The sequence below is a fragment of the Diceros bicornis genome, chromosome 6, assembly GCF_020826845.1.
Source record: "Diceros bicornis minor isolate mBicDic1 chromosome 6, mDicBic1.mat.cur, whole genome shotgun sequence".
In the NCBI taxonomy this organism is placed as follows: Eukaryota; Metazoa; Chordata; class Mammalia; order Perissodactyla; family Rhinocerotidae; genus Diceros; species Diceros bicornis.
This window is the reverse complement of record NC_080745.1, coordinates 43,322,568-43,342,295: the sequence shown is the minus strand read 5'-3', so window position 1 is coordinate 43,342,295 and position 19,728 is coordinate 43,322,568. Positions and strand designations below refer to the sequence as shown.

General features: G+C 34.6%; 1 protein-coding gene across 1 annotated transcript in view; it reads left to right on the top strand.

Moving 5' to 3' along the window:
- The window catches only part of CABCOCO1 (ciliary associated calcium binding coiled-coil 1), a 115,454-nt gene that overhangs the window by 5,587 nt on the left and 90,139 nt on the right, over positions 1-19,728 (top strand). Inside the window, exons 2-3 of the mRNA XM_058542672.1 lie at positions 3,497-3,600; positions 10,262-10,431. Of these exons, the coding sequence (XP_058398655.1) occupies positions 3,497-3,600; positions 10,262-10,431 (274 nt within the window). The remainder of the gene's footprint in view (positions 1-3,496; positions 3,601-10,261; positions 10,432-19,728) is intronic.

The following is a 19,728-nucleotide window of genomic DNA, read 5'->3' as shown; positions in this document are numbered from 1 at the left end:
ATTCATTAGTCAAGATACACTATATTTCAATGCAATACTTTAAAAAATAAAAATTAATGCAAAAAATCCACAACAGATCAAAATTTTAAATAAAGATAGGATCCGTATTACTGATTTTTCCTTTTGACTCAGTCTCCAGTATGGCTCAACATAGCACTGCTGCTCTAAAATTCATTTATTTTCAGGCTTGAAGATAGCCTTTCAAAGTGTGGAAATTGTAGACCAGTTTATGTTCTCTATGACTTTGAAACCCTTCTTTAGTAATCCTGGGTGAAATGTGTTATTTCTTTTAATGAACATTTATTAAGAATCTTTTAAGACACTACCAGCAATAGATACAAAGATGCCCCCAAAAGCTTAAATTCTAAAAGAAAGACATGTATTCAAATGTGGACAGTTTAGGTGACATTAGAGAAAAAATTCAGATAACAGATTATCTGGCAAATAATATTGGGCGTACAATTTTATTGCTGGTAGAATAAAAGCCACCAGGTGGTGGAGTAAAATGAGTTACAGCGCAGTTCAGCTTACATATTTTCCTAGTCGGAGATATAATTTTACAGAGAAAGCCACAATTACATATCCACATTTTTTATTAGCCTATTCACTAATTTTTTATTGTATCTTTAATTTTTACAAATCAGAATGTATGTGTTGAGAGATTAAAGATTTTTAACCATCTTATATCCTTTCTAGTGCAAGGCAGTGTGTAAACAAACAGAAAAGAGCTCTAGTTTAAAATAGATCCAGGAATTCAACTTAAAACAAAAAAACCCAGAGGCAAACCTTCCTACATACAAGATGATTATCTTAAGCCATCAAGTTTTAGTAAAAAATGAGGCACTAATATTAGGCATCTTAGCTAGAATTATTATTGTACAAAAGCTTAAGATTATTGTATTCTCTTTCATACTGTTCTTTTGTGACCTATTTTCTCCTATCTAGAGATTTTTCAAATCAAATAAAATTGATCTGAATGTCTGTATAATTTACCTTTCATGTTTATCTTTATTCGTTATTAATAATGATAGCAATCTTGTGTGTATTAAAACATCTCAAAATCATTTTTTAACTTGATTCCAAATTTAGGTTCAAATGACTTTCTGTAAGTCACAAAATTAATCAGTAGTCAAACCATCATGAGATCTCCAAGTCTAAGTCCTGCTTTTCATCAGGCTCCATCATCTAACAATGTCATCATGAGATGGAGATGAATTCAGACAGTCTATTAACAACCTATGTATATAACTAGGATCTGCAGAATTCTAAAAACAAGTAGAAGATTGCATAAGTGTCCCTGAGGAATTTACAATCTAATGGGATTGACAGTGCAGAAATAACTATAGTTTATTACTAATAATAAAAAAATTTATATAAGCGACAAACATTTAAACAAATATATAGTCATATATTATGGACTAAAATACTATCCTATCTAAAAACTGAGTGCCTTTAATTCATTTTACAAATATATGAGTGCCTACTAGGTGTAAGTTATTATTTAAGGTACTAAAATAGTTTTTTCATATTGAGTTTATAATCTGGTTAATTTGCTAACCCTAGATTACAAAAGGTAGCTAATAAAGTAGCATATTTTATTTCAAACTAGATTTTCAAAAATAAAAATATAATAACCTAATATTACATTAAAAACATTAAGCTGATTACCATTACCAACAAGTTTTAGCTTTGAGGTTTTTCTACTCTTGAAAAGGAATAAGGAAAATTTGGGATGCGATCTGGTTAACTCTAGCAAAGCATTTCCTTGCTGTTCTTATTTATTAGGGCCCATTCACATGGAAGGATCAATAACTATTTGTTGAATTGAAAACATTTGCCCCCTTTGTCCCCCAAATCTCACAATCCTAGATTTTTTGTGGAGCTGCTGCTGTCTTACTCTGTTTCTGAGTCTCCCCTTCCATTCCCCAGTCACAGCTCTTCTCCTCATGCTCTGGCTTTGGGTAGTTTCATCCATTCTCATACTTGCAGCTGACTCCTAAACCAACATCTTTAAAGTTGACCTTTCTGACTCTAGCATGTCTAATTAACCTCTAAACATTTCTTCCTTGGTATGCATACTTCACCTTAAACTCAACCACTGAAACCAAACTCATCTTGCCTTCTTAAAACTAGCATCATCTTCCAAAACTCTTATTTCTATTGGTGTAACGAGAGTTGGTACTCTGAACAAAAGGATTTGTCTGAGGGTTGAACAGGAGCTGAAACTATATTCACAAGCCATGCACTTGGGCACAGCGCTGTGTCAGCCTCGGGAAAAGCCCTGTTAGCGTTTCCTCCACCCAGAGAATGCCTTTGTCTGGTTCACACAAAAGTGGCATATGTGCTGTTGGAGACCCTGAGCATCATCATCTTTTTCTTCCAGTCACCTATTTCAGAAGCTCAGAATCTCCACTCATTCTTCCCTCTTTTAGTCCCCTCTATATAATATGTTGCATTCACCCCTTTCTTTTCATGCACAGTGCTAGGGGCCCAGTTCAGCCCAATGCCTCATTCCTGAACTGTTTGAATGACCTTTTCATTTAACTCTTCCTCTGCATCCTTTCTCTGCTCTTGTGTTTCCCTCACCCTGCAACACATTACTCTTTCTTAAAGCACAGTTTTATCTTGTCATTTCACTGCTCAAAAACTTCATGAGTTTCCTGTTGTCTGTATTATCAAGAACCAACTCCTCAGCCTGTCATTCTTCAACCAGCCAGGGTCTAAAATATTTATGGTCCCTGGAACAATATCTTACATCTTGTAAGCACTCAGTAAATATTTATTGAATTATTAAATTTAAAACCTTCCACAATATATTCCTGATGCCCACATCCCACCTAGGTCCAACTAATGCCCCACATGTACCCTAAGCACCATTGTGAGCTACTTCATATTTACAGAACCAGTATCCAACTGTTCTGTCTTCATAACTTTGGTGTTGCTGATAATTCACCTGGGGCATTATCCAGGTCAGATCTCACAAAATCCACTCTGGAACTCCTCCCTGTAGATTTTCTTTGTCCTATCCCTGTCCTTGTTCTTTATTTTAGATTAAATGCCACATTTATTATGACTCACTTAGTATCTTATTTTCTTGTTTTAAAGTCACCTTGGTTTGTTCGTCCCAGTAGATGTTAAGCTTCTTGGGGCTAGCAAGTCTTACTTCCTTGTCTTTGCCTTCTCTTGAGCCCCAAGTTCAATGAGAAATATGTAGATATTTAAAAAAATTTTCTAATTGAAAACCATCACCCAGTTGTAAATACGCACAGAAGACAGATTGAGTAGTTATTTGACTTTTCAGAAGAGAGGTACCATTAGCTAAAAACAGAAAAGAAAAATGATTATCTAGAAGACTGTGATTTTGAATTTTTTTTCCTGATAGCGACTAAATCATAGTAAGGACAAAAGGACAAATTTTGATATTATTAGGATTAATATGTAAAACATGTGATAGAAATAACTCATTCCACTTTTTTTTTTTTTTTTTTTTTGGTAGAGAGATGTTGACTTCCAGGAGCATGAGAAGATTCTATCTCCAGATTTTCTTTCAGTTGCCCAAATCACTGAAATGCTAGCAGAGGACGTAGATGGAGTTCAACGGTAAGCATTTTAATATTACAAGCAAATAGAGAACAGTTCTAGTTCTGCATCTATAAATGACCATGATATTTTATTACATATTTTAAACTTTTTTTCACAATATTTGTTGCTATATTGTGCAGAGTTATATATATTCAGACTTTGGAACACAAACATTCTCAAACAACTGACTTTTTGCACTACTCAGCCGTCTTCTTTATAGGAAAAATGCATTTCAAACCAACTTGTTAATATTAACCAAGAATAGGGATTTATTATTAAAATCAGTCTTCAGCCTGTGCCATCTTCTACTTTTCTCTTTCGTTCATAAAACTGACTGTCAATTTGCACAAGAACCTAAAGGGCCTTCTGTCTCATCATAACAAGAATGTTATGTTTTCTATAACATTACTAGTCAATACATTTAATTATTTTGGAAATCTTAAATATTAGCCATCTATCTGTCATTTTTATTGGATATGAAACTATACGGAGTACTCTGATTTCATACATTTTGCTTAAAAATGTGACTATAACTGAATTTATAGGCAACAATTCTAATATATGTACATCTCACTCTTAAAGCCATTTATTTCTACAGTACATCTTTTACTTAGAACTCTAGTCAGATATATCCAACAAGACAGATTCCTAAAAGGAGTTTTTAGTAATCACTCATTTTAGAAATTATCTCACTCTAATAATGGAAGCCGAATTGGCCATAATGTGTGGAGAGTGGGGGTGATGTGATGTTCTGGACCGTAATGTCCCAGTGTAAGGTCTCTGCAGGCCAGTCCTTGGATGTAAGCAGGGCATTATGGACCATAATGGACAAATAGAAAATGACTCTGTCAGCGGTTATCGTTTGCAAATCTTACAAATGTTATGGAATAGAGGCGATTTACTACTGAGAAGTAAATATGACAGATGTACTGGCCGGAAGAGAAAACTGAGGAGGGAAGCCATGTTAACAGCAGGCGAATGACACGGACAGGCCCCTTCCCAAGATACTCTTCACCTCCAGTGCCTGCAAATCCTGCTAAAAATCCCGATGATCCGTGATTTGGCCGTACTGCTTACTAACTGCATCTTTATAAGTATTAGTCAGTCAATTAAAAATTTCACAGATTTTAGACAATATTTCATGGTGATCTTACCATTTTTATAGAAGTGAATGCTCATTGGGAATTCTGATTCTTAGTGTCAGAATTGATTAGTAAGATGCATTCATTATATTAATATCACTGATTATTTATGCTTTAAGTAAAATATTATTTTCCATTTCTAGGTAGCCCCAAATATTGTTGAACATTGAAATGCAAAAAATAGGTATTTAATCCTAGGCAAAATAATACAATGCAAGTGACAGATATTTAATATAGCTTATAATTTATTTGTGTTAAATATTAAAAGATGTTATATTAAGTGCAATTAATATTAAATAAAAGTTATGGCAAACAAATGCCTTTTGTTTATTTCTTACATCTTAAGTTGTACTGTGTATTGTACCTTGTGTGACAATCTTTTCTTTTTCATTTATTGACTTCCTTTGGTGTTAAATATCTAAATTCTAAAAGTATTTTTAATCTTTAAGAGGTGAAGTCTTGGGGCCGGCCCTGTGGCTTAGCGGTTAAGTGCGTGCGCTCCACTACTGGCAGCCTGGGTTCGGTTCCTGGGCGCTCACTGACGCACCGCTTATCAGGCCATGCTGAGGCGCCGTCCCACATACAGCAACTAGAAGGATGTGCAAGTATGACATAAAACTATCTACTGGGGATTTGGGGAAAAAAAAGGAGGAGGATTGGCAATAGATGTTAGCTCAGAGCTGGTCTTCCTCGGCAAAAAGAGGAGGATTGACATGGATGTTAGCTCAGGGCTGATCTTCCTCACAAAAAAAAAAAAAGGAAATGAAGTCTAGGACAACGTAAATGATACAGAGGGTGGTACGGAAGTTAGCAGTATAGAAATAACTAGGTTCAACGGCAGGTTGACCTTTCAGACCATCTCATTAATAGAATTCACTTGAAATAATCTCAAATTTTAGGACATCAGTTTTGGATGGATGACACCAGTGTTATGTCAGGAGCCATTTCTTTGCAAAACAATTTTCTTGAGGTTCTTTATATGATTTTTGTAACAGTAATCCTGAAACATTTGCAATCAGTCGTTCACCTTCCATTTAAAATAGCATTATTGTAAACGAGGATTATATCCCTTTCAAAATGGCAGAAATATAATTTAGGTATCCTGTCACCAAGTGACAGAAGTATGCCCAAATCATATAGTCTGCAAAGCTATAAACCTATTTAAATAAATTATAGGAAATCAGCACATTTTCTACCTTTTAAAATTAAAAATTATGCTCCATGAAAGCAGCCAACCGAATGAAACATTAGAGTATCATTAAAACGTATGTCTGGAGTACACTTCAAGCAAAGTTAAATGTCTGGGTCCATTTCTCATGATCTCCTAACTACTATCAATCATTCATGTTTTAATATAACCCTGATTTTATTCACAGATTCACCAAAATCCTTTTTTTTTTTTTTGTGAGGAAGATCGGCCCTGAGCTAACATCTGCCAATCCTCCTCTTTTTGCTGAGGAAGACTGCCCCTGAGCTAACATCCACGCCCATCTTCCTCCACTTTATATGGGACGCCACCACAGCATGGCTTGCCAAGAGGTGCGCGCCCGGGATCTGAACTGGCGAACCCCGGGCTGCTGCAGCGGAGCGTGCACACTTAACCGCCTGCGCCACTGGGCCAGCCCCCAAAATCCTTTTTGAAAAAAGGATATGGACGAAATTGAAAATAACTATTTAAGCATAAAACTAACACTGAGAGATCTTTTAATAACCTTTCTATAACTGGGCTTCCATGAACTGTTCAGCTCTTGCCTTAAGGCTTATTTCCACATGTCATCATATTTAAAAAATAAAATGCACTCCAATTTCAAGAGGGTGCAAGAACAGTGTAATATTTTTACAGAAAATCTTGGTGAGACAAAGTAGATGGTTACATCATCTATCACTGTAGCAAAACTTCCTAAACCACTGTTAAGCATCTTTCCCTTTCCCTGCATTCTCTCACACTACAGCTGTGGCCACCTCTCTCCTCTCCCCTGTTCCGTCTCCCCTTATCCACTGAGGAAAAGCCTACGAATTTGCCGGTAAAATGCATGGAAACTTTACATTCAAACCTGAGCAGCATCTGCTCCAAATGCCTCCCTGTATAATCTCCTTTGGAATGAAATGACTGAACAAAGAATAGAAATGGTAAATATTTAGCCATACGGTTCAAGTTGAAGATTAAGATTCAAATGGTACTAAGGAAGTTGATGGAGGGGCCAGGGAGGGGGTGCAGGGAGAGCAAAGGTGGAGGGATCTCAAAGAGATTTCACCAAAATATTCTTAGGCAAATAGTTGTCTTCATTCATATACAATTAAACAATGAAAAAATAAAAATGAAAAGCTAAGAACACATGCAACTATTCAGGTCAAATATTTAATTAAAAAAAAACCAACATAGTATCACAGATGAAGAGTACACTTAGAAGGAAGATAACTGCTGTAAACAGAAGAAAATGTGAGGCAAAAGCTGATGATTAAAGAGGGCGTTGATTCTGCAAAACGAGAGATTAAAGAGATGATAAAATATGTAAATAAGAAGCTTTTAGAACTAAGGCAAGAAACTAAGGGTAAAGAATAAAACCAATGTAGAATTTATCTTGCTGAAAATCAGGTCAGTAATGTGGGAAATAAATTTAAGAAAACTTATACAAAATGCAGATTAAAGCAATTAGAAGATGTTAGAATATACATTCAACATAGTGAATCAGAAAAAATAACTTAAGCTTCATAAAATAAAAGCTTTGATTTTAATATTTTAATGGAATAAAACTTCATGTATTACCTTATCTCTGGGATAAAGTAAGTCACCTAGAGAGGAAAATAATCAGACAGGCCTCAGACTTTTCCTTAGCAACATCAGGAAAATTTAGGAAGTCAAAAGAATGTAATTACAGAATAAAATACTAATTTGGGTTGTTGTTTTAGTTAATCCACCTGATTTTATTTTAATGTATTGGGTGAGGTAGTATTTTATTTTCTATATGGATAACCAATTCTGCCAGCACCGTTTTTGAAGAGTTCATACTTCCCTCACTGATTTGAAATACTACCTCTGTCATATACCAACTTCCCAATATATTGGATCTGTTTCTGGGCTTTCTACCTATTCCATTGGCCTATTTGTTGAGCCCATTAAAATACCACAAGTTTTTATTACTCTATAAGTTTTCTTACTGACTTCCATTTAAGAACAAATTATATCATACATTAAACATTGAAAAATAAGTCTTGCTGACTGATATCCACTGCAAATTAAAGATGCCTGGATAGTAAGGTAATCTCCCCTCCCCTAGTGTGCCTGTCTATTCATATCTACATTCACCAGTTGAGTTGTGGGCTTGAAAAAATGTATCAGGATGCTTTTAGTTGCATATAACACAGAAAACTGATCATATTGACTTAAAAATAGTATACACACACATACATATGTATATGTAAAATATCACATAACAAGATGTTGAGAGATAGATTGATCCCAGTATTGGCTGACTCAAGGCCTCAATAGTATCAAAAAATGAGGCTTAATCTTAGGGCTGATTTTTCTTATGGTTATAAGATGGCTGCCAGTAGCAATCAGAGCTACTTATTTACTCTTGTATTTTTGTTCCACAGAAGAAAATGAACCTCACCATTAGTTATTAATTAATTAGAACAATTTAGAAGAGTGCCCACCATAGACCAATAATTATTATAGAGAATGCTATTTACTAAATGGCATTACAGGAAGGGAGATGAGATCACCATGACTGGCTTAGAAGAATCAGAGCTCACTTTGAGGTTGAGGTCTGTCCTGATACCACTATACTGAATGGATGTTAGAGAGTTAGTTAAACATAACTTCAGTTTTACCTGTTCCCAAACTTGTTTAATCCTGCTGTATTTATTATTCGGATCATATAGTTGATTTCAAAATCATGAATAATAAGGACTTCTGTTTTTTGTTAAATGGCAGTATAAAGTTGTCACACACACACTTCCTCAGAAATAATATATAAGCAACAAGGAAGTACCAATTCCATCTTTGTCCGAACAAGGAGAATGCTCAAAACCCAAACCACAAAATGCGAGGATGACTGCCAGAAGCATTATAGATCAAGCAGAAGGGCAGGAAAAAGGACAAGTAAGATACACATAGTTGAAGATCTTAGAATGAGCTAAAAAATATACTTATTCTCCCAGGTGAGGAGGAAATCCTGAAGTGCTATTCCAAGAACCTTTGTTTACAACAGCAGGACCAGGATGTACAGGCTTGGACCAGATACTTCCCATATTTACAAGAAATAGATTGGTTATATAATAGGAAAGAGAAACTCTCTTACTTTTTTTCTTTTTCCCCACTCATTGAAAAAAGAGTATAAACTAGAATAATTGACGCAAACTTATTTCATACAGAAAATAGCTTGTAACATGGCCAAGTTTCAGTACTGAACAAAGAATATGCATACAAAGACATTGCAAGAAAAAGAAAATATTTGAAGAATAGGAAAAAGGACTGACAGGCAAAGAAAATACACCAGAAAAATATAGCTATGAGCAGACCAAAAACTATGGTCAAATATTTATCATGAATTAAAAAAACTTATAAAGCAATCACAACAAGAGCATAAAACCAAGATATAAAAACTCAAGGAAGAGATACTAAGAAATAAAGGGTGATAAAACATGTAAAAAAAAAAAAAGTGTAGAGGGACAAGCCTGGTGGCGTAGCGGTTAAGTTTGTGTGCTCCACTTCAGCCGCCTGGGGTTCGCAGGTTCGGATCCCGGGCACGGACTGACTCACTACTCATCGAGCCATGCTGTGGCAAAAAGTAGAGGAAGATGGCACAGATGTCAGCCCAGGGCCAGTCTTCCTCAGCAAAAAGAGGAGGATTGGCAACGGATGTTAGCTCAGGGTTAGTCTTCCTCACACACACACACAAAAATAAAAAATAAAAAAGGAAAAATCTTGCAGAGGTGAAATTTATAAGCAGCCCAAGGGAGAATTAACACTGCTGAAAACACTAAGGGACACAGAAGACTGTAATGAGAAAAGCATATAAAATGGAAAGGAAATCAATTTGAAAAAAAATTTTGAAGGTTAAAGAGAAAATTATAGCCATAGAAAAATGGAATAAAATGTGTACAATTGGAATTCTTTAAGAAAGAAAACAGAGCAAATATTTAACAATCTATTTCCAGAACATTGTCAGAAATAAAAGAAACTCAACTGTATAAATGGAAAAAGGCATTGCATTTCATAGAAAAAAATACCAGTAAAGTTGCTATACTTCAGAGATGGAAGAAGGAAGAAGCAGATGAGGGAGAGAAGGAGGAGAAATAGAGGAAGAATAAAGAAGTGGAGGGAAAAAACAAAAAGAGTTTTCTCTCTCTCTCTCTCCGTTTCTCTTTTGAATGTTATTTTGGATTTAGGATTTTAATACAACTATGGCTATTTTTAGATTATGAGCATTACAGAATTTTCATTCAAAAAAATCTGTGTTTTCAAAACTTAGAAAAAGAACTGTTCAATATTTAAGCTGATTTTAATATCTGGATTTTTCTTTTTGTTACAGAAAACTGGAAAAGTTTTTAAATTTCAAAAATCTTCAAACCTGTTTAAAGGAAGCCATTCTACTAGATTATTATGTGTCTGGATTTTTGTGGGCTAGAGAAATGGACTTTTCTGTTATTCAATATTCAAAATTTATGACTTTACTAGATATGTTACTTCATAATCTTAAAAGTAAGTACATTATTTTTCGCTCTAAGAAAAGAAAATTTAGTCCACCATCTACATGAATGTTCTTAAGCAAAATTTCCTAATTTTATTGTAATTCCTTCAATGAAAATTACGGTTTTATCCTGGGTATAGCAAAGATATAGTTTATATATTTGCTAAGTTGTAAAACTTCAAATAGTACTTAACAAGGCTAAAGTTCCCTTAATAATTAATTTGCCAAAGATATGTTAATTTCATTTAAAAATCTTATCAGTGCCATCCATCCCCAAAATGTCAAGTAGTTCACATTTATTTAGGTTTTTTTTTATTGTTGGAGCTGTTTCATCTCATCTTACCCATAAGTATTACTGGGATATCTCAAAATATCTTACTTCTCCCTGATAAGAAGAGGTACTTTGGTCAATATGAAAACCACATTAAATAGGCATTACTCATATATAGTTAGATTTTGTGATTTTTTTTCCTTAGATAAAATTGAAATGAGTTATTACAGGAAACTTGGAAATTATTCCTTGGAGCAATTTTAAATGTGCTAACTTTTGTTTGAGAATAAATAGAATTGCTTCTTGGAAGGAGAAAAAGAAGGATATCTATTTATTTATTTATTGCCAACTCTGTGTGCTAGGCACTATGTTTGGTTCTAATCTTTAACATACGTTATTGAACCTCAGAGAAACTCCTGCAGGGGGGTCTTAGGACCGCTATCACAGAGTTTAGCAAGCAGTCCAGAGAACAAGGTTGCGTAGCTGGGAACTGGCAGAACTAGAACTTGAATCTGAGACCGTAGAACCAAGAGGCCGAGAGCACACTAAACGGTAAAGGTGTTTGCATCTCAATGGGCAGACATGTTTGTGTCAGTTGGAGGCAACTTCTTTCATTTCTTTTCTTTTTGGTTTGCTTGTTTTTAGTTTCTTTTTTTTTTTTCTTTCTTTTAATTGGGCGGGTAGAAGACCTTGCTCCTCCTAAAGAATTGTCACCACCATCCTAGCAAAATTTGTGGATGCCTTGTGGTCACAAAAAACCTATTCTGAGTTCTGAGTATCAATTTCTAACTACACAGACGCAGGGGAAATTTTAAATGAGTTAGCAAAACTAATAGAGAAACCACTCATGCTCTAGGCACCCTTCCTGCTCCTTGTCACCCTTTACAAGGGAAGAATTGGTGGTTCTTGTGTATGAAGAGAAGGAATCATTATTTTCCTTCTCTACAAGTGGAAGAATTTCATCTTTTACTTAGGTATGTAGTGCCATGTTAAAGATAAATAACTGTACCAATAGAAGAAAAAAATAATTATACTTGATAATGAAAAAAATTGTATGATATTAACTGACTGATTTCAAATTATCCTGCACAGGGGAAACATGGCATAAAGCTAAAACAAAGACTGAAGTCTCAGGGGCTAGTCTTGAGACTTTAGTCTTTTCCAATACTAGAATTAAAGATGCATACTTTATTATCAAATACCTAATAAGTAATATAATATTGTTTCAGTTTCAATCACTAAACTACAACCTTCCAAAAAGAATTCTTAGTAAATCATCAAAAAGACAGACTTTGGCTGTTTCTTTTTTCTCCTCATGACACAAATATTTATAGAATCTTTGAGTACTACATGGCTCTAAATATATGCTTTCAACACTATTGCCAAAATTATTCAGCAAACATGTAAATCTCAACTTGCGTGGAAAATAATAATAAATAGATGCCAATAATAAGATGAAATGGATGTTGAGATTATATGTCCAAGACTTCAAAACAGCTATTATAAAAGTGCTTAAGTGAACAATTGCAAACATTCTTGAAACAAATATTAAAATATAAAGAATCATGAAAGAAATGGAAGGTATAAAGAAGAAACAAATGGAAATTTTGGAACTAAATTATACAATAACCAAAATTAAAATCTCACTGGATGGAATTAATAGCAGAATGGAGAGGAGACAATGGAAAAATCAGTGAACTTGAAGATAGAGCAATACGAATTATCCAATCTGAACAATACAGAGAAAAAAAGACGAGCAAACAAATGAACAAAATGTCCAGGACCTATGGGGTGACCAAAGTTCTAATATACATATCATCAGAGTTCCTAAAGGACAGGAGAAGGATACAGTGCTGAACAAACATTTGAAGAAAGAATGGCTGAAAACTTCCCAAATTTGGCAAGATATAAACCTGTAACTTCAAGAAGCTGACTGGACCACAAACAGGGTGAACCAAAAGTAAAACACTATCAACCAACTGGATCTAATTGACATTTATAGAACAGTCCACCCCAAAGCAGCAGAATAGTCATTCTTTTCAAGTGCACATGGGAATTCACCAAGGTGGACCTATCCTGGGTCATACAGCAACCTTAAATTTAAATTAATTGAAATCATACAAATATGTTCTCTGACCATAATGGTATTAAACAAGCAATTAGAAATACAAATATGTCAGGAAAATCTCCAAACACATGGATATTACACAACACAATCCTAATAGTCCATGGGTCAAAGAAAGTCTCAACAGTTATTAGAAAAGATTTTTAGTAAACAAAAATGAAGATGAAACACATGAAAATTTGTGTGGTGCAGCGGAGCCAATGATAAGAGGGAAGTTTTTGTTTTTGTTTTTATTTATTTATTTTTATTTGTTTATTTATTTTTTGTGAGGAAGATTGTCCCTGAGCTAATATCTGTCGCCAATCTTCCTCTTTTTTGTTTGCTTGAGGAAGATTAGCCCTGAGCTAACATCTGTGCCAGTCTTCCTCTATTTTGTATGTGGGACACCGCCACAGCATGACTTGATGAGCAGTGTGTAGGTCCACACCTGGGATCCAAACCTGCGACTGCCAGGCTGCTGAAGTGGAGCATGCGAACTTAATCACTATGCCACCAGGCCAGCCCCTGGAGGGAAGTTTTTATCGTTAAAAACTTAATGTTAGAAAAAAATATCTGAAATTAATAATCTAAGTTTAAACCTTAGTAAGCCAGTAGAGGAAAAAAGCGTCAATCAAGCAGAAAAGAAATAATAAAGAAGAGAAATCAATAAAATTGAAAACAGAAAACCAATACAGAAAATCAGTGAAACCAAAATCTGGATCCTTGATAAATGTGAAGCAAAACTGATGAAGGAAAAAAGATAGAAGGCAAAGATTATCATTTTCGTGTATAAAAAAGGAGATATCACTACAGGCCCTGCAGAAATGGGCCAATTCCTCAAAAACTAAAAACTAACAAAACTTACCCATGTTTAAACAGATAACCTGATAATCCTATAACTGTTTAAGAAGTTGAATTTGTTGCTAAAAAATTCTGGGAAAAAAATCTGCATGCCCAGATGTTTTCACTGGAAAATTCTATCTAACATTTCATGAATAAATACAACCAATTATACATATCTCTTCCAGAAATAGTAGAGGAAAGAACTCTTCTTAACTCATTTTTGAGGTTAGAATTATCTTCATACCAAAACCTGACAAAGACAATGGAGGAGGTGGGGAGGACATAGAGGAGGAGGACTACACACCAATGTCCCTCAGGAACATAAATTTAAAAATTCTCAACAAAATATCAAAATGAATCAAGCAATATATAAAAAGAATAATACACATGACCAGTTGGGGTTTATCCCAGAAATTCAATACTGGTTCAGTATTTGGAAATATCATCAATGTAAATAGTCTAAACAACATGATCATATAAATAGATGCAGAGAAAGCATTTGACTAAATACGACATCCATTCATTATCTTTTGTAAAGAATAAACTGTCAGAAAACTAAGAAAAGAAGTGATATTCCTCAACCTCATAAAAGATATCTATAAAAAACCTAAAGCTGCCATCGTACTTAGTGGTGGAAAACCAAATGCTTTCACCATAAGATCAGGGTCAAGGCAAGAATGTCTGCTCTCACCACTCCTATTCAACAAGGGACTAGAAGCTGTAGCAATAAGTGCAATATGGTAAGAAAAAGAAATAAAACATATGCAGATTGGAAAGGAGGAAATAAAACAGTCTCTCTTCTCAGATGAAATGATTGTTTATATGAAAAATTACACAGAATCAAAAAAAAATCTTAGAATTAATGAGTTTAGCAAGGTTTCAGGAATAAAGTCAAAACACAGAAGTCAGTTGTATTTCAATATACTAGCAATATGCATTGGATACCAAAATTTTAACAAATAATATCATTTATAATAGCTCAAAAAATAAAAGAAAGGAGTACTTAAGCATAAATATAACAAAAAAATGTACAAAATCTGTATGCTGAAAACTATAAAATGATGATAAAATAGATAAAAAGAAAACCTAAATAAATGGAAAAACATACTGTGTTCTTGAATTAGAAGTCTCCACATGGTAAAGATGTCAGTTCTTCCCAAATTGATCTGTAGATTTAATGCAATGTCAATCCAAATCCCAGCAGAGTTTTTTCCTATTCATACCCAAGCTGATTTTAAAATTAATATGGAAAGGCTAAGGACTTAGAATAGCTAAAACAATTTTGAAAAATAAGAATAAAGCTGCATAAATCACACCACCCAATTTTTAAGACTTACTATAAAGTTACAGTAATAAAGTCAGTGTGGAATTAGTGAAGGGATAAACATGTAAATCAACGGAATAGAAGACAGAATTCAGAAATAGACTCACACAAAAATGGGCATCTGATTTTTTTAAATAAATAGGCAGAAGCAATTCACTGGAACAGAGTAGTCTTTTCAACAAATGTTGGAACAACTGCTCATCTATATTGAAAAAAACACAACTCAACCTAAGCCTTACACTTGATACAATTAACTCTAATTGGATCATGGATATAAATTTAAAATGTAAAACTATAAATCTTTTAGAAGAAAACATAGGAGAAAATCTTCATGACCTGGGGTTATATGAGAAATTCTTATATATGACCCCCAAAACATGATCTATAACAGAAAAAATTGATAATTTGGACTTTATTAAATTTTAAAACTTTTGTTTTATGAAAGTCACTGTTAAAAGAATGAAAAGACAAGCAACAGACAGGGAAAAAATATTTGCAAATCACATATCTGACATAATATATAGAGAACTCTCAAAAGTTAACAAGAAGAAAACAAACAATCCTATTAAAAATGGGCAAAGCCATCAAAACCTGTAACTCCTGTCTAAACATGAGGAAAACAGACAAACCCAAACTGAGGAACATTGTACAACCTGTATCTGACAGGTACTCCTCAAACTGACAAGGTTACCAAAAACAAGAAGTCTGAGAAACTATCAGGCTAGGAGAACCTCAGGAGACATGACTATAACCAAACAAGGGGGCCCGATGTTCAATGTGCATAAAAAGCCAATATATTATGGCACCAGCTTTTGAGAAAAGAAAAACCTTTATTGCCAGGTTGACCGACAAAGAGACAGGAGGCAAGGCTCTCAAATCTGTCTGCTCATCCAAGGTTTAGGGTAAAGTTTAAGAGATTAGGGAGGGCTAGCTGGTATGCAGAAGCACTGGCAGGATGAGTTTCTATTGGAAGGTCAAAATTGTCTCTTCTGTGCATGCTCCTGGCTGGCTCGCTGCCCCTGAAAAACAGTTTAACTTTCTGTCACTAAGATGGGGTCGGTTATGGGAGGTTACCAGGAAAAGCACAGTAAACAATGGTAAAGTTTTGTGTAGATTTAAGTCATTGCCTTCTCTATTGATAAGAGTTTCTATAGATTTAGAGTCATCCTCCTCTTCCTGGCACAGAGAGGGAGATACCCTTACAAATGGAGGTTTTTCTTTTAAGAGTAAACTTCTCTTACAAAAGAGTAACTTCTATTAGGTTTTCAGAATTTTTTCTGTGTCTGCTGTTTCTTAATAATCATCAGCAATCAATCCTCTTTGGCATAAGGACTATTTTGAGGTGGCAAATTCTGTTCCCGTCCTGTGGTTACATGACTACTAAATATGAATGTGGTATCCTGGATGAGATCCTGGAACACAAGAAAGACATTCAGTAAAAATTAAGGAAATCTAATAAAATATGGACTTTAGTTGGTTATAATATATAAATATTCATTTATTGGTTGTAATATGTATGCATGATAATGTAAGATATTAAAAGTAAGAGAAACTGTGTATGAGGTATGCAGGAGTTCTCAATATTATTTTTGTAATTTTTCTATAAATATAAATCTATTCTAAAATAAAGTTTATCTTTTTTTAAAAAATGGGCAAAGAATTTGAACAGACATTTTACCAAAGAAGATATAAAGATGGCAAACAGACACATGAAAAAATGTTCAGCATCATTAGCCATTAGGGAAAAGTAAACTAAAACTACTATGATACCACTACACACCTATTAGAATGGCTAAAATAAAAAATACTGAGAACACCAGTGCTAATAAGGATACAGAGCAGCTAGAACTCTTATATTTTCCTTATGGAAATGCAAAATGGCACAGCCACTCTGGAAAATGGTTGCCAGTTTCTTATAAAATTACATGACATCAATCCCACTTTTAGGCATTACTCTAAAGAAAGGAAAACATAGGTTCACACAAAAACCTGTACATGAATGTTTTGTAGCAGCTCTATTCATAAGTGCTGAAAACAATCCAAATGTCTGTCAATAGGTGAACAGGGGCCGGCCCGGTGGCGCAAGCAGTTAAGTGCGTGCACTCGCTGTGGCGGCCCAGGTTTCGCCAGTTCAGATCCCGGGCGCGCACCGATGCACTGCTTGTCAAGCGATGCTGTGGCGGCGTCCTATATAAAGTGGAGGAAAATGGGCATGGATGTTAGCCCAGGGCCAATCTTCCTCAGCAAAAAGAGGAGGATTGGCAGATGTTAGCTCAGGGCTGATCTTCCTCATACACACACAAAAAATAGGTGAACAGATAAACTATGGTATGTCCATGCAATGAACATAAATGGAACACTGTTTAGTAATAAAAATGAAAGAACCATGATACACACAACAATTTGGATGACTCTCAATAGCATCATACTGACTTAAAGAAGTCAATCTCAAAAGATTGTATACTGTATGATTATATTTATACGACATTCTCTAAAAGATACAGCCATAGTGATGGAGAACAAATCAGTGGTTGCCAGAGGTTGGGGTGGGGAGAGGACGTGAAAGGATAGCATGGGGGAGTTTTCTGAAGTGATGTAACTGTTCTGTGTCCTAATTGTGGTGCTGGTGGTTACATGATCTATACAAGTGTTTAAGTTCATGGAACTTGTACCCCAAAAGAAAAGTCAATTCCATTGTATGATAATTTTTTAAAATATTTACATATAAAAGCAAAGATAAAAGATTTAATGAAAGAAAAAATATATATGCTCTAACAAGAAAGAGAAACTACCTAGGAATTAACTTAAAAAAGAAATGTGCAAGTCCCATGCGAAGAAAACCTCAGAGCACTTTTAAGGGTCACAACGGAAGTTTGCAACATTTGGAAAAGGCTCATAACATCCTTTGAAAGACTCAGCATCATAAACATGCTAAATCTCATCACGTTAATTTATAATATCAATATTCCAATGAAAATACCAACAGTTTTTTTGTTGATGTTTTTGCGGAGGGGGGGCGGTTAGTTAGCAAGGTGATTCTAATGAAAATATGGAAGATAAACAAATACAAATAGCCAGAAAAACTGTCGTGAAAAAGTGTAATAAGCTATAGCATATTTTGTTGTAGTATTAGTAGTGTTATAAAATCTCAAATATTTGAGCACAGTGATGAATGACTAAATAGTCAGACCAAAGGAACAGAACAGAAAGTTTAGAAATAGATTCAAGCATTGGAATTCAGTATTTGTTAAAATGACATCTCAAATCTGTGGTGAAAAGATGTAATATTCAGTAAATAATGTTGAGACACCTGGGTATCCATCCAAAAAAAAAATAAAATAAAATTGGATCCAAACCTCTCCCTGTCCATAAACCAGACTACATCCCAAATGGATCACATACTTGAATGTAAAATAAATGGGACTATAAAAATGTTAGAGGAAAATGTGTGTTAATTTCTTTACAACCTTGAGTGGGGAAGACCTTTATAATTATGCCTCAAAATTTTGAAGCCGTAAAGAAAAAGATAGTTAAATTTGATATATAAAAGTCAAAAATCTACAAAGAAAAAGATACCAAAGGAAAAATCAAAAGAAGAATAAGAAACTGTGAAAATTATTGCATCTCTGACACCAGCAAACAATTAAGTTCTGTAATATAAAAAGAGCATGCAGAAGCAAGAAGAAAAAGACCAATAATGCTATAGAAGAGTATGCCAAGGATATGACTAAGTGAACACAAATGATTCTTAAACAAATGAAAAGTTCAGCCTTAAAGATAATAAGAAAATGCTAATTAAAACTACACAGAAATGCCATTTGTCACATAGATTGACAGAACTGTAAAATTTTGGCAGCATTCTCAGCTATCAAAGCTGTAAGAAAACAGGTACTTTTGCATATTGTTAATGGAAGTATACATTTAAAAACCCCCTGTGGAGTGTAGGTTATCAGCTGTCTATCAAATTTACACATGTATTGTCCCTTTGACCCAGCCATTCCACTTTTGGGAACTTATCATACATATTCGCTTGCACACATGTAACCTGACATATGTAAAGTTATTAGTTGCAGTAAAAGCAAAAGATTAGAAACATCTACTGGAGACACCAGTGTGAACTCATGTTTAACTTAATGTAGATACAGATGTATAGTTGTATAGTTAAGTGTACACACATATACTTCTAGCTCTGTCCACTGCGAGGGCCTGAAGTAATGACATCCCAGTAGCAATGAGCATACCCAGGACCCAGGTCTTGGCTTATAATTTCATTCTCTAGTTAAAAAAAGCCAGTGCTCCTTAGAGAAATGGCTGATTGTAGACACGGAGCAGGGGACGTGAAAGATGAGCCCAGGGCATCTTGTAGTGACCAAAAGTAAATGCTCAAAGATCAAAACGATGGGGGTATGTCAAAGGAATAGAGCAGCCAGCTGAAAAAGCTCCCAGTGTCCAAAGTTGGAACAATTTGAACAAAAAAACAGTGTTGAATTATAATTCATAGTATAAAATTAACATCCATGAATCCATGCTGATATAAGTTAATGACTGAATAAATAATTAGCTGGGGTAATATAGGCAAATCTCCCATACAGAATTTCTAATAATTTATATAGACACTTCACCCTTAAGAAGTTCAAGCAAAACTCCCCACCACTAAAGTATGGGCTGCACATCATGACTTTCTTCCAAAGGGGACAGTGTGGAAAGGGGGAAAATGGTAACTTTACAGTGGAGAAGCCTGACAGAGCCTACCTCAGCCGGTGATC